The sequence below is a fragment of the Elephas maximus genome, chromosome 2, assembly GCF_024166365.1.
Source record: "Elephas maximus indicus isolate mEleMax1 chromosome 2, mEleMax1 primary haplotype, whole genome shotgun sequence".
NCBI lineage: Eukaryota > Metazoa > Chordata > Mammalia > Proboscidea > Elephantidae > Elephas > Elephas maximus.
This window is the reverse complement of record NC_064820.1, coordinates 124,593,290-124,605,888: the sequence shown is the minus strand read 5'-3', so window position 1 is coordinate 124,605,888 and position 12,599 is coordinate 124,593,290. Positions and strand designations below refer to the sequence as shown.

General features: G+C 46.6%; 1 protein-coding gene across 1 annotated transcript; it reads left to right on the top strand.

Moving 5' to 3' along the window:
• Positions 1-4,182: 4,182 nt before the first annotated feature.
• SOWAHA (sosondowah ankyrin repeat domain family member A) lies at positions 4,183-6,731 on the top strand. Its single transcript, XM_049872570.1, has one exon. It carries the CDS (start codon positions 4,526-4,528, stop codon positions 6,227-6,229), a length of 1,704 nt encoding a protein of 567 aa, XP_049728527.1. The 5' UTR covers positions 4,183-4,525; the 3' UTR covers positions 6,230-6,731.
• Positions 6,732-12,599: the final 5,868 nt, after the last annotated feature.

The following is a 12,599-nucleotide window of genomic DNA, read 5'->3' as shown; positions in this document are numbered from 1 at the left end:
AGCCTAAGGAACTAGATGTCATTGGCATCCTCACCCAAATGTGTGCTCAAACTACAAACTAATCACTTAAAATATTAAAGCAGAGTATGTTCAAATGCACAATCATGAAGGTTTAAGCTAGCTTTTTATTTGAGTTTTTCCCAACTTTGCTTATTAAATATTCAGAACATTGATTTAAGATAATTGGTGACCTAATTTTGCACATAAAATGACAAAGCCCAAAACAAACAAACCCAGTGCCATCAAGTCGATTCCGACTCATAGCGACTCCATAGAACAGAATTCAAGTTTGGGCTCAGCCAATTATTAACTGTGACCTTGGGCAAGTTTCTTTGTGTAGGTCAGAGCCTGAAGCTTGTTAAGCACTGTCAATAAACCTTGCTTGTACAAGCAATTAATTTTCAGTCATAATCAACATGAGTTCAAACCACATAAATCAGTGATCTTTAACAGGAGAGGGGCAATGATGAAATTTCAAGTTAATTGAGCTATTGAAATGAAAATCACAGCAAAAGGAATGGGACTTAAAAATTTAAAACAGGCAATATACGGCAAGCTATACTTCTGAAACATCTTTGGCATCCATTCTGTCGTTCTGTCCCTACTATCCTGGTTCAGCCCTCACCATCTCTTAAGAAACCCTGCCGTGGCCTTCCCGGGGCCCCCTCATCCACCCATTCCCCACTCCAGCACTGGTTACAGTATCCAGTAAAAAGCACGGGTTACAAAATAACGTGTGGCCTAATCCCATCTGTATAGAATATTTATGAGGATGTATGTAACGGAGCCCTGGAGGCACAGCGGTTAAGAGCTTGGCTGTTAACCAAAAAAAAAAGGCTGGAGATTCGAATTGTGGCAGTCTGCCTCTGTAAAGATTACAGCCTTGTAAACCCTTTGGGCAATTCCACTCTGTCCTATAGGGTCACTGTGAGTCAGAATTGACTCAAAAGCAAAGATTGGGTTTTTGTTTTGTTTTGTTTTGACACTGAAACCCTAAGGACAGTTTTACTCTGTCCTATAGGGTCACTATGAGTCAGAATTGACTTGATGGCAATCGGTTGTTTTGTTTTTATATAGCTATGGCAATACATGGAAAAACTCCTGACAGAATAACCCCCAAAACATTAAGAGTAACTGTCTTACATGTGATCTGTTCTTCTTTTTGCATTTTGGAAATATTGAGAATTGGGAAATCATTACTTTTATAATCAGAAAAGAATCAAAGTTACTTGAAAGAAAGATTTCAATGGCATTCTTAGACAGGATAAAGTCCAAACTAGCGTGTAAGGTCCAAACTAGCACATAAGGTCCTCCAACAATGACCTCAGATTACTTCCAACATTATCTTCTTCATATCCCTGACATCTACCCCAGACTGCAAACATACTAGCCTACTTCCTTAACCCTGAATTCAGCCTTCATGGCCCCACTTCCAAACCTTTGCCTATCAGGTTCTCAGAGCCTACCAGGGTAGCAGTCCTTCAAATACACCTGCTTCTTGAAGATTCCCAGGTTACCTGGATTGAAATCAACCAGCTGGTAAGCACCTAGAGCACTCATTGCATTTTTCTATGTAACATAATTAATTGTATGTTTTTCTCTTCTCTACCAGGTGGTAAGCTCCTCAGGAGACTGTGTTTTCTTCCCAGAGCACCTGATTCATTGCCTTGCACGCAAAGACACTCAATAGATCTTTGTTGAATTAAATTATGGAAAGAATGCAAAGGAGGAAGATGATATACCCGGGGCAGTTGCAGAAGGCTTTACAGGGGTGGAACTTGAGCTGGAGCATAAAGAAGGGGTTTATTTAGACAGAAATAATAGTTCATTACAGTATCATCACATGTTAAAAGCACAAAGACTTCTTCCAAAGGCACTGTTATCATTCTGATGTAGACTGCTTAATACTACAGGATGAACTGGTCCTAAAATTTCTCTTTTAAATGGGATGTGTACCTTCTTACTTTGCACTCACATTTTCAAGCTAAAAGGATACAATATTTACAATTAAAAACTTGTGGTCTAGAAAGGAAAGTGTCATCAGAAAATATTAAAAGACAAATGACAAGCTGGGAAAACATTTACAACATATATAATAATATCAACAACAAACATATTAATAAATGGATAAAGGAAATAAACAGGCCCAAAGAACAAATTCAAATAGACAATAAATAGAAGGGGGAAAGTTTGACTTTGCTAGTAATAAAATAAATGTAAATTAGGGTGAGATACCATTTTTTTGCCTTTCAAATTGGCAAATCAAAAAATAAAAAGATACTACTCAATGCCAGTGAGGGAAAGACAGGGTACTTTCATGGAGCTGTAACCTTTCTGGAAAGCAGTTTAGCAATAAGTTTCAAGAGTCTTAAAAAAAAAAAATCCCTCTGACCTAATAATTCCACTTATCAGATTCTATCCTAAGGAATCAATCAGAAATATAAACCAAAACAAACCAAACCCACTACTGTCACAGCCAAGCTCTTAACCACCACGCCATCAGGGCTCCAGAAACATGCACAACATTTTATATATAAGTAGCACCACTCCTAAGAATTAAAAAATAAAAACGATATAAATAATCAACAGTAGGAAAACAATGTAATACTTTCATTTGATGAAATCATTAAAAATCATATATTTTTGAAGAAGAGTTATTGTCATTGGGAAAATGCTCCTGATATAAAGTGAGGCGGAAAAGAAGTTTAAATTTGTATGCGTCCTAGAGATGGTGCTGGAGACAAAGTCAACCTCACATTTTACTGCGTTCTTTCTTTTTTCAGTTAGTAATAATAATAGTAACAGCTATACTACCAATAATAATTTGAGTTGTTACTGTGAGTCAAGCCCTATGCTGTGTTTTGTGTTCATTTTCTCACTTAATCCTCACAACAATCTGATGAGTCAACTAATATTATTATAACCCCCACTCTACAGATAAGACAGCTCAGGCCCTGAGAGGCCAAGCAACTTGCTCAAGTAGATCTAGGATTCAAGCTCAGAACTTTTACTCCAGAGCCTTTCTCTCTTGACTACTACAATATGCTTTCTCTGGCTATATATTTGTAGTATCGTTTTCTAAATTAAGACACTGATCCCACTTTTGCCCTGGCTGTTCCCTTGCTTAATTTGCCACCTTCAAAATGAGTCCTAGTCTGACCACGCTTTTCAAAATTGCAACCTGCCCCTCATCTCCTTTACCCTGCTCTATTTTTTCTGTAGTACTTGTCTAGTATATTATACAGTTCTCAGGTTCACTGTATTTCTTCTGTCCTCCTCCCTGCCCTGCCCCCTCCCCAACCCTACTGAGCACTACTAGGGCAGGGATTTTTGTCTGTTGTGCTCACTGATATATTCAACAGCCCCAAACAGTCCTCACACATAGGTTGTTGTTATTAGGTGCCCCACCCAGTCCATTTTGACTCATAGTGACTCCATGTGGTAAAGTAGAACTGCCCCCATAGAGTTTTCTTGGCTGTAGTCTTCAGAGGAAGCAGATCGCCAAGTCTTTCTCTTGGTCTTTCTGCTGCAGAGCTGCTGGGTGGGTTAGAACCACCTTCCTTTCAGTTAGCAGCCCAGTGCCCAAGGGCTGGGCCACCAGGCTCCTTATACACATAGTAGGTGCTCAATGAATATTTGTTGAATAAATGAAGTTTTTAAGACAACATGGCTCCAACTTTGCATAAACATGTATACACATGTGAGTGGGGGAAAGGAAAATATTTCAAAATAAATGTTAATGGTGTTTCAGGTGATGTTTTTCCTTCTTTATGTTTTCCCCAAAATTCTAGTGAAATGCATTATTTTATAATGAGGAAAAATGCTATTTAATAATCCCTTCTAAACCTCAACTAATGTTCACTGCTACTTACAGCCAACTGTTTTTGCTGTAAATTGCGTGACGCTTAGTTTTCATGTATGAAACACATCGGAAATTTGAGAGGTATCGTCTTTAAATAATAAATTATTGCTTTTAAATCACCACCCAGTGTTTTTTGGTGGGTAAATGTTTCTTAAAGGAATAAAAGTCCTTGCCTGACTAGTCAACCGTGGCATCCCGATGTCCATAGCCACCTAGCAACAGGGAGCCAGGGCTGACTCGCAGCCCTGCGCCTTTAATTCCAGGTTTGGAGGGAGGAGAATATCCACTACCCCCGCCCCCTCTGCGGCGCTGGCGGCAGCTGTCACCTGTAAGGCGAGCACCGAGCACGGGGGATGGAGCCCGGCGCCCACTGGACAGAACGTAAAGGTAGAAACCAATCCCAGAAGGCTGGGGGCCCAGCAGGGCGCTGGTGCGGGGCGCGCGCGGCGTTGCCCAGCGCCTTTCGCCCCCAGACACCTTGGGCCGGCTGCGCTGGCATGACCAGCTTCGGAGACACGCCCGTCAGTCTGCGGTGAAACCTTCAGGGGAGCGCGGCCTTGGCGTGTCCGGGTCGGCGCCGCGGCGTCCACCTGTTCCAGAAGCCAGGAACCGAAAGCCAGAGGAAGGGAGCGGCCCCAGCTCCACTCCGGGCGGAGATCCACCATGGCGCTAGCCGCGGCCGCCGCTGCCGCGGCTGCCGGGGTGAGCCAGGCGGCAGTGCTGGGGTTCCTGCAGGAGCGCGGCGGGAAGGTGCGTAACTCCGAGCTGCTGAGTCGCTTCAAGCCGCTGCTGGATGCGGGCGACCCGCTCGGCCGCGCCGACCGCAGGGACCGCTTCAAGCAGTTCGTCAACGATGTGGCGGTGGTGAAGGAGTTCGACGGCGTCAAGTTCGTGGTGCTGCGGAAAAAGCCGCGGCCCCCACTGGGACCGCAGGCCCTGCCCTCCTGCGTCCCCAGCACCCCCTCCCCAGTGTCAAAGATCACTTCCGTCTCACTGGGGACAACCACTGGTCCGGAGGCTCCATCCTTGGGGTCGCCCCAGCAGGCAGAGGAACCACCAGAGGATCTAGTCCCCCCACCAGAGCCACAGGATCCCCCCGGGGCTCAGACCTCTGAGCCGGCTCAGCCAAGTGGAGAGCTGGGGAGCTTGGGTTCGGAGCACCAGTCAAAGGGACCCACGGACGACGGGGTTCCCTCCTCTGAGCTAGTCCAGCCTTTCAAGGGACTGTCCGCAGACGTGACCGAACCGTCTAGAGCACAGTCCGAGGCGGCCTCACCCCGCGCAGAGCTGCCAGACCCGGCACCTGGCCCGGGGACTGCCAATGGGCCGCCGCCGCCCACTCCGCGTGCGCCGCCGCCGAAGCCGTGCATGCTGCCGGTGCGCTGCTTCCCGGGCCCCGCCGCGCTCCGGGTCCGGGGCGAGGAGCACGGCCTGCGCCGACAGCTCTCGGAGGAGCCGAGCCCGCGGGGCTCCCCGCTACTGCTGCGGCGGCTCTCAGTGGAGGAGTCCGGGTTGGGCCTCAGCCTGGGCCCAGGACGCTCCCCGCACCTGAGGCGCCTGTCGCGCGCAGGCCCGCGTCTCCTGAGCCCCGACGCCGAAGAGGTGCCAGCCGCGCCGCCGCCGTCTGCCCTGCCCCTGGAGCCGGCCGAGCACGAGTGGCTAGTGCGGGCGGCCGGTGGCCGCTGGACTCACCAGTTGCACGGGCTGCTGCTGCGCGACTGCGGCCTGGCAGCCAAGCGCGACTTCATATCGGGCTTCACTGCCCTGCACTGGGCCGCCAAGAGCGGCGACAGTGAGATGGTGCAGCAGCTGGTGGAAGTTGCGCTTCGCGGCGGCACGCCGGTGGACGTGAACGCACGTTCGCATGGCGGCTACACTCCACTGCATCTGGCTGCGCTGCACGGCCGCGAGGACGCCGCGGTGCTGCTGGTGGCTCGCCTGGGTGCGCAGGTGCACGTGCGCGACCACAGCGGGCGGCGGGCCTACCAGTACCTGCGGCCTGGCTCCTCGTACGCGCTGCGCCGCTTACTCGGCGACCCGAGTCTGCGCGGGGCGACCGAGCCGGATGCCGCCGGCGGCGGTGGCTGCAGCCTTGCGGCCCGGCCCCCAGTGCAGGTGGCCGCCACCATCCTCAGCTCCACTACCAGCACGTTTCTGGGCGTCTTGGCTGACGACCTGATGCTCCAGGACCTGGCTCGCGGCCTGAGGAAGTCCGGCTCCTTCAGCAAGTTCCTGGGCGCCTCACCCATGGCTCCACGCAAAAAGACCAAGACCCGCAGTGGCCTTCCGTCCTTCCCAGAAGTCTCTCGTCGAGCCACTTCAGGGCCCCTAGCCGGGCTAATGCCCAGCTTGCCCCCCACAACCTGACAGCCTCTGAGGCGACAGCTTGGTTGATCCAGTTGGGCCTTTCCTCCACAGCCTAGGTGTGCCGTAAGCCGTGGCCCAGCACCCACTGTATTCTGCAACACCCACTGTATCCTGTTTCCAACTTTGTCCACTGCAGTCTGTTTTACCCAGGTGGGCCTATGCCTCCAAGCTTCTGTCTGAGGTTAGGCCTGTCTCCGGAGCTGGAATTACAGATCTCAATGAGAGTCTCCAATGAGGAACTCCACAATCTCTGGAGGACACTTGAAATTTAGGATCAAAGGTTAAGGGGGCAGCAGCTGGTCTGGCCCCTGCATGAATTAACCTGATGCTTCCGCATCTACACGCTCCCAAACCAGAACTAAAGCAAAGGCAGTGGTCTCTTTAAATATTGGATTATGTTGGGTTGTTTGTCAGCTTTAAAATAGGTGGTGGTTTTGTAATTCGATGGTTTTATCCTGTTTGTAAATTAAAATGAGGCAAAGCAACTTTCATAAATCTAACCTTGTGAAATTGTATTTTTCCATTTTTAGAAAAAGTGCTCAGACACTTTCAATCTTTTGCTAAGTATTTTGGAATTATATTTAAAAAAAATAGATCAAGATATAAAAGAAATTAGTCCAAACCAATGAAACCCTTAAAAATTCATCTACCTCATTTCGGCAATCAAGATTCTGGAGAGTCTTGAACACAGAATAACCATTGTGACCATTGTGAATGTAATTAATTTCAGCTGTACTGTGAATGCTAAGTATTAGGAAACAAGTGCATTTTGAGAGTAAAGCTAATTTAACAAAGAAGGGAAAGGAACATTTTGGCAAATACTTTTAATTTGTGGCTGTCTTTACAGAGAAATGTAAACATGCATGTTTGGCACCAATGGGTCGTTATTTTGATTTGGCATGAATATTTACATATACTTTTTAAAAAGTGTGATTTATTTGTGACTTGCACCTTTGTGCCACACTTCTGAAACTGTGGTTCTCCAACCCGGCCCAGTCTTTCTGCACCCGAGGCAAATATTCAAGGGAAAAAATGTCATAGCATTCTGCCAGAAACATAACTGGTTGGGGTATTCATGGATACAATTAAGAGCAACAGTTATATATAAAAGTTCTGTACAAAGAACAAGTACATGATATCCATTTTAAAAAGGCTTTTAAATGCGAACAACTTCTTATTCCAAAATAGCAAAAACCGAATCTCTGCTCATTGACCATGGAAGGGTGCCTTAACATCTCTGGACCATTGTTCCTGATCTGTAGATTGAGAAGGTTTGTAGATATTGCCAAGATTGCCCAGGTTCAACATGGTGTAATTTTAATGCCACTTTTTCTGTTTTAAAAATGTGGAATCTATTTGTTCACCCAACCTTTTCTTTACATATCATATTGTAATTATGCTCTGCTTTTTCAAATTGTGTTTGCATGTCAGTAGATATTAAATAGTTTGGTGTGACACAAAGTAGTTGTTTCCTCTCCTTCCCCCTTCATGTATATAAGTGAAGCCTTTGGAATTATTTCAGGCAGTCCTTTATGGAATGCCTTGACTTAAGCATTGAAATAAACAGTCTCCATTTTGTTCCTACCTGTGTGATGATGTTCTTCTCTTAAACATTCCACAGCTTTTGCTACTGTATTTTTCTTTTCTTTTCCTCTACTTAATTTCTTCCTTTTCCCTTCATCCTCTGCCCCTTTCAAGCATTCTATTATTAAGAGTTTGGATTGCTATGCAATGTAAAGAAGGCCACCACATATGGATATGGTAGCCAAGAACTGTAGATAAATGTAGGCCCTGATGTGACCCTTCCCACCTTCCTTGCCTGAAACCCTAGCATGTCTAGCTAACCTGCATAAATTATTTTAAAATGCAAATTAATTCTTCTGCCTCTGCAGAAAAATTGTGGGAGGCAATAATTATAGCAATCTGAGCAGCTGAAGGTCTAGAAGACAGAAAAAAACTAGAGATTTTCCATGGTAAAAAAGAGGCCTAACAGACAGGGTGTCAAAGGTCACAGACACAGGTGCAATCTTCCTTGAGAAGACAAAGTCTAAATCAGCAAAGCAGAATGAACACTAACTAATGTTTTTTTCAAGCTTAAATCAGAGGAGGGTTATTTGAACTGCCTGAAGCATCATTGAGTTTTAGAAGGGAGTGCTATGCTTAAGCTTTCCAAGTGAAGTAAAACATTTGGCAAGAGTTTAGGATCAACAAACAGGTCTTAGAAAGCACTACCTTTTCTTTGCAGGCTAAGACTTCCTGAAACTATAAGGCAAGTCAGTAAGAAATCATAGTTTGAATTACATATGGAATATCTTCAAGAAGTATATATTGCCTAGCAGGAGGTACACATATAGAAGGGTATTTTCAACAACTAACAAAAATAACTGCTTATAAATTAAGGCAATTTAGCTAGTTAGAATTGTCATAGGGAGGAGAATGATTCCTTCTAATGGAGGAGAAGTTAATTGTTAACGTAGATGTGTATGAGTCATACCAACAGCAAGCTTTTAAATAAAGTTTTACACTTCCTTTAATGGAGCTAAGAGGCTGTTCTTGAGCGTGTCTCACTTTCTTGATGGAGATCCAGGAACGGGTAATGCATACATAACCTGTGTTTTTTAAGTGCCAAGCACGATTCTAAACACTTGCAGATATTAACCACAATCCTATAAGGTATGTACTATTAGTATCCTCATTTAAGGTGAGGAAACTGAAGCCTAGAGAAGATGCCCAGGCCTCACAGCTAGTAAGTGGCAGAGCTAGAATGGCATCCTTGCAGTATTCTTCACTATACTGTCCAGTCACAGGAAAGCAGGGTAATCTCATTTCAGCCCTTGACTCATTTAGTGACCTTGACCAAGCTCCAGCCCCTTTCTCTGTGGGATACAAGACTGGAAGTACCTACCTACAAGCCGTGGGGAGGAGCACATAGAATAAGTAATTGAAGCTCTTTGTGAACCTGAGCTATTAGCCGGGAGGCCGCATTGGTCCCATGGGAGTGTGAATTCCAAAACCAAATTGCACTGATTTGTGCATTTGCTTTACATGATCGCCATTCTCTTATCATGTTAGTATTTGTATACAAATTAGTATTTGTATAGATAAATAAAAATTTGATTCTGCTAGGAAAAAATGTATTCCTAAAAAAGGGGAATTATCCCATGTTCTGTATGTGGGGAAACCCTGGTGGGTAGTGGTTAAGTGCTACGGCTGCTAACCAAAAGGTCGGCAGTTCAAACCCACCAGCTGCTCTTCGGAAACTCTATGGGGCAGTTCTACTCTGTCCTATAGGGTCGCTATGAGTTGGAATCGACTCGACGGCACTGGGTTTGGTTTGGTTTTAGTTTTCTGTATGTAGTATCACTTTACTTAACACAGAAATAATATCTTTAACTCACACTCCTTTAGCATCCGTCCTCCCACCCTCAGGACTTACACTGCTGCCATTCAACCAGCTGGCTGGGCTGAGCAAAAAAAAAAACCAAACCTGTTGTCAAGTTGGATCCTACTCACAGCAACCCTATAGGGCAGAGTAGAACTGGCCCATAGGGTTTCCAAGGAGCAGCTGGTGGGTTTGAACTGCCGACCTTTTGGTTAGCAGCTCGACACTCAACCACTGCACCACCAGGCCTCCTAGCTGGGCTGAGAGCACTCCTCAACACACGGTTGTAAGTTTGGGCCCACCCAGGACCTATTTTCTCCCCTTTTGGGGGGCCTTTTCCTGGAATAAATTATCTGGCCATTTAAAATGGTTTCATAACTAGATTCTCTAGTGCTCTCCAGATAGCTTTTTGCCTTGAACTTCTGTCTGGGCCCCACCCTTCCCGAACTGCCTACCACACCTCTGGACTTGAACCTGTGAAACTGGAGTGGCCTCAGGTGTCCCTGCAGGGAAGGGGATAAAAGGGAGAAAGAGAGAGATTGAGAGAGAGAAATCTTGTTCCAAATCCTCCTAGGGGGAGATGGGTGCTGACTTAAATTTCAAGACAACAGGAAAACACCCATTGAGCCGTCCAAGCTGTACCCAGGCTCATTGAGAGAACAATTCCCCTACCTAGTCCCCCCGCTCCCGGACCCTCAAATTCCCTTTTCACCTCTACTCTTTGCGGTCCTCAACTACATTTGACCTAAGTTTCCTCTTCTTTAAGCGTGTGATTTACATGTGGATCAACAGCACTGCAATTTGTTCCAACTTCCAACGAGGACCCTTGAGGTTTACGCCAGCGCTGGCGGAGGTACGTTTTGTGCCGAGCAGGCTGTTCAAGACAGATTGCGCGCCCGTTTGGGGCCCGGCAGAACATTGCTTCCCTATTCCGTTTCCAATTTACTGCCTGAAGGTAAAAAGTACACTAATTAAATCCATATTAGGAGGAGAAGCGGGGGCGGGCTGAGGCAAACGGGAGAGGTTGCCCAGCAACGGTCGCTGCGCAAACCCGCCCTCGGAGGGCAGCACCGCTGGCAGTCAGGTGGCGAGGAGGCAGAGGGGAGCAGGCAGCTTAAGGAGGTGGGAGCAGAAACTCCAAGGGGGAAGCACGTAACCCTCTCTTCCACGTTGGGGGAACTAAGCAAAGCACTTTTTTGGTAGTGGTGCCCGAGATCAACACCCCTGGTCTCTTCTCCACGCTCCGTTAACGAACAATTTTCCAGTAACAATGGAAAGCAAGCCAGCCCTCACTTGCCTTTTCCAACAGATGCAAAGGGCTCTCAGCTCAAGCCTTCAGGCTCACCTGGGGTACAGCTCAGCAGGGCAAGACAAAATCCCTGTAACTAACCCAGGCGGCCGGCTAGCTTGGGAAGCAGCGGGTGGTGAAGTGCAGGGAGAAGCTTTCATCATAGGGAAACAGTGCCCTCTGCTGGCACTATCTTGGAGGATGAAATTGAGTTTTGGGTCTGGTCCCTGAAAAGCCTTTCTCTCTGTGATTGCGTGCTGTGGAGTCTATTTTGACTCGTATTCATAGTGACCCTAGAGAGCATAGTATAATTGCCTCATAGGGTTTCCTAGGCTTGTAATCTTTACGGGAGGATCCAGGTCTTTTCTCTCGCAGAGCGGCTGATGGTTTCAAACCTCCAACCTCTTCTCCTAGCAGCAGCGCTGTTAACCACTGCACCACCAGGGCTCCTTTCTCTCTGTGCTACCAGTACCCAGCATGTATGGGGTGCTCATTCTTACCCCCTGAAGGTGTAACAGTAATGAAACGAGATAAACTGGGGCAGGAAGGAGACAGAGAGGGGCAAGATGGAGGAATGGGCATGGAAGGTATGGCCCTACTTTTGGGGCTCTCCCGATCTGGCAGGGACAAGCACAGAAGCCTCATATTTCTCCATGGAAGAACCCAGCATAGAATCAAAGTGCAGTTTAACAGAATGATGGCAGAGTCTGCCTCCTGGCTGGGAGTACTTTATCTAAAATACACAATTTCCACTGGCACCATGGACAACATTATGTGTGTTTCTAAGAATATCACAATGGGAGAACGCAATGGGAACTGTACAGGGCAAAAGGCAGAAATAAGTAGATTCCACTCAAAGCCGGTCTATCAGCGTGAGCTGCGCCCTAGGCTGAGGACCTTGGAGAGAGGCCCCGCCCACAGTGTTCAAAGGAGAGAACCAAAGCATAATGTTAGAACCCGCTAAGGCCTCAGCAGGAGCCCTGTATGTTTTTTATAAAACGGCACAATGTGAGCATTGTTCTGTGCTCAATAGCACGACTGTTAAAACTAATGCTTTTGGTATGAATAGGACCATTTAAAATCCCCAACCAGTTGCATTTACTGACAATAAGCATCAGAAAACAAGCCCAGAAGCAGAAATTTCTCACTTTGGGGTCAGTTGGCTTTGAATACACATACACATGCTTCAATGTGCCCAGGTTCCAAAAATAAACTGAACATTTGCATGGACAATGTTCTTGCCCCTAGTTTTTTGCAGCTACAAATACTGAAGCAGATTTTCACATACATATCTTAGAACCTGGAGTCCCTGGGTGGTGTAAATGGTTAAGGGCTTGACTACTAGCTGAAAGGTTAGCACTGTGAACCCACTCAGAAGTGCTTGGGAAGATAGGGCTGGCGATCTGCTTCTGAAAAGCCACAGCCTTGAAAATCCTATGGAGCACAGTTCTACTCTGTGGCACACATAGGTTCACCATGAGTCAGACTTGACAACAACTAATGACATCTTAGAACCTAACAGATTCTGTGTACACAGCAAGAGACAAGTGTGTCCTAATTTTCATACCATTCCAGCCCATAACTTCCCACTACCAACCCCCACCCACCTCACATCAGTCTGACACACAACCCAAGCTGCTTCTCCAGGTCCTCAGCCCCCACATGGCAGGTCTCCAGGTCCTCCACCCCTTGCCCCCTTC

Bases quoted from the DNA above. Each gene is read 5' to 3' on its own strand.
- SOWAHA (XM_049872570.1), top strand. From the start codon at position 4,526: ATGGCGCTAGCCGCGGCCGCCGCTGCCGCGGCTGCCGGGGTGAGCCAG.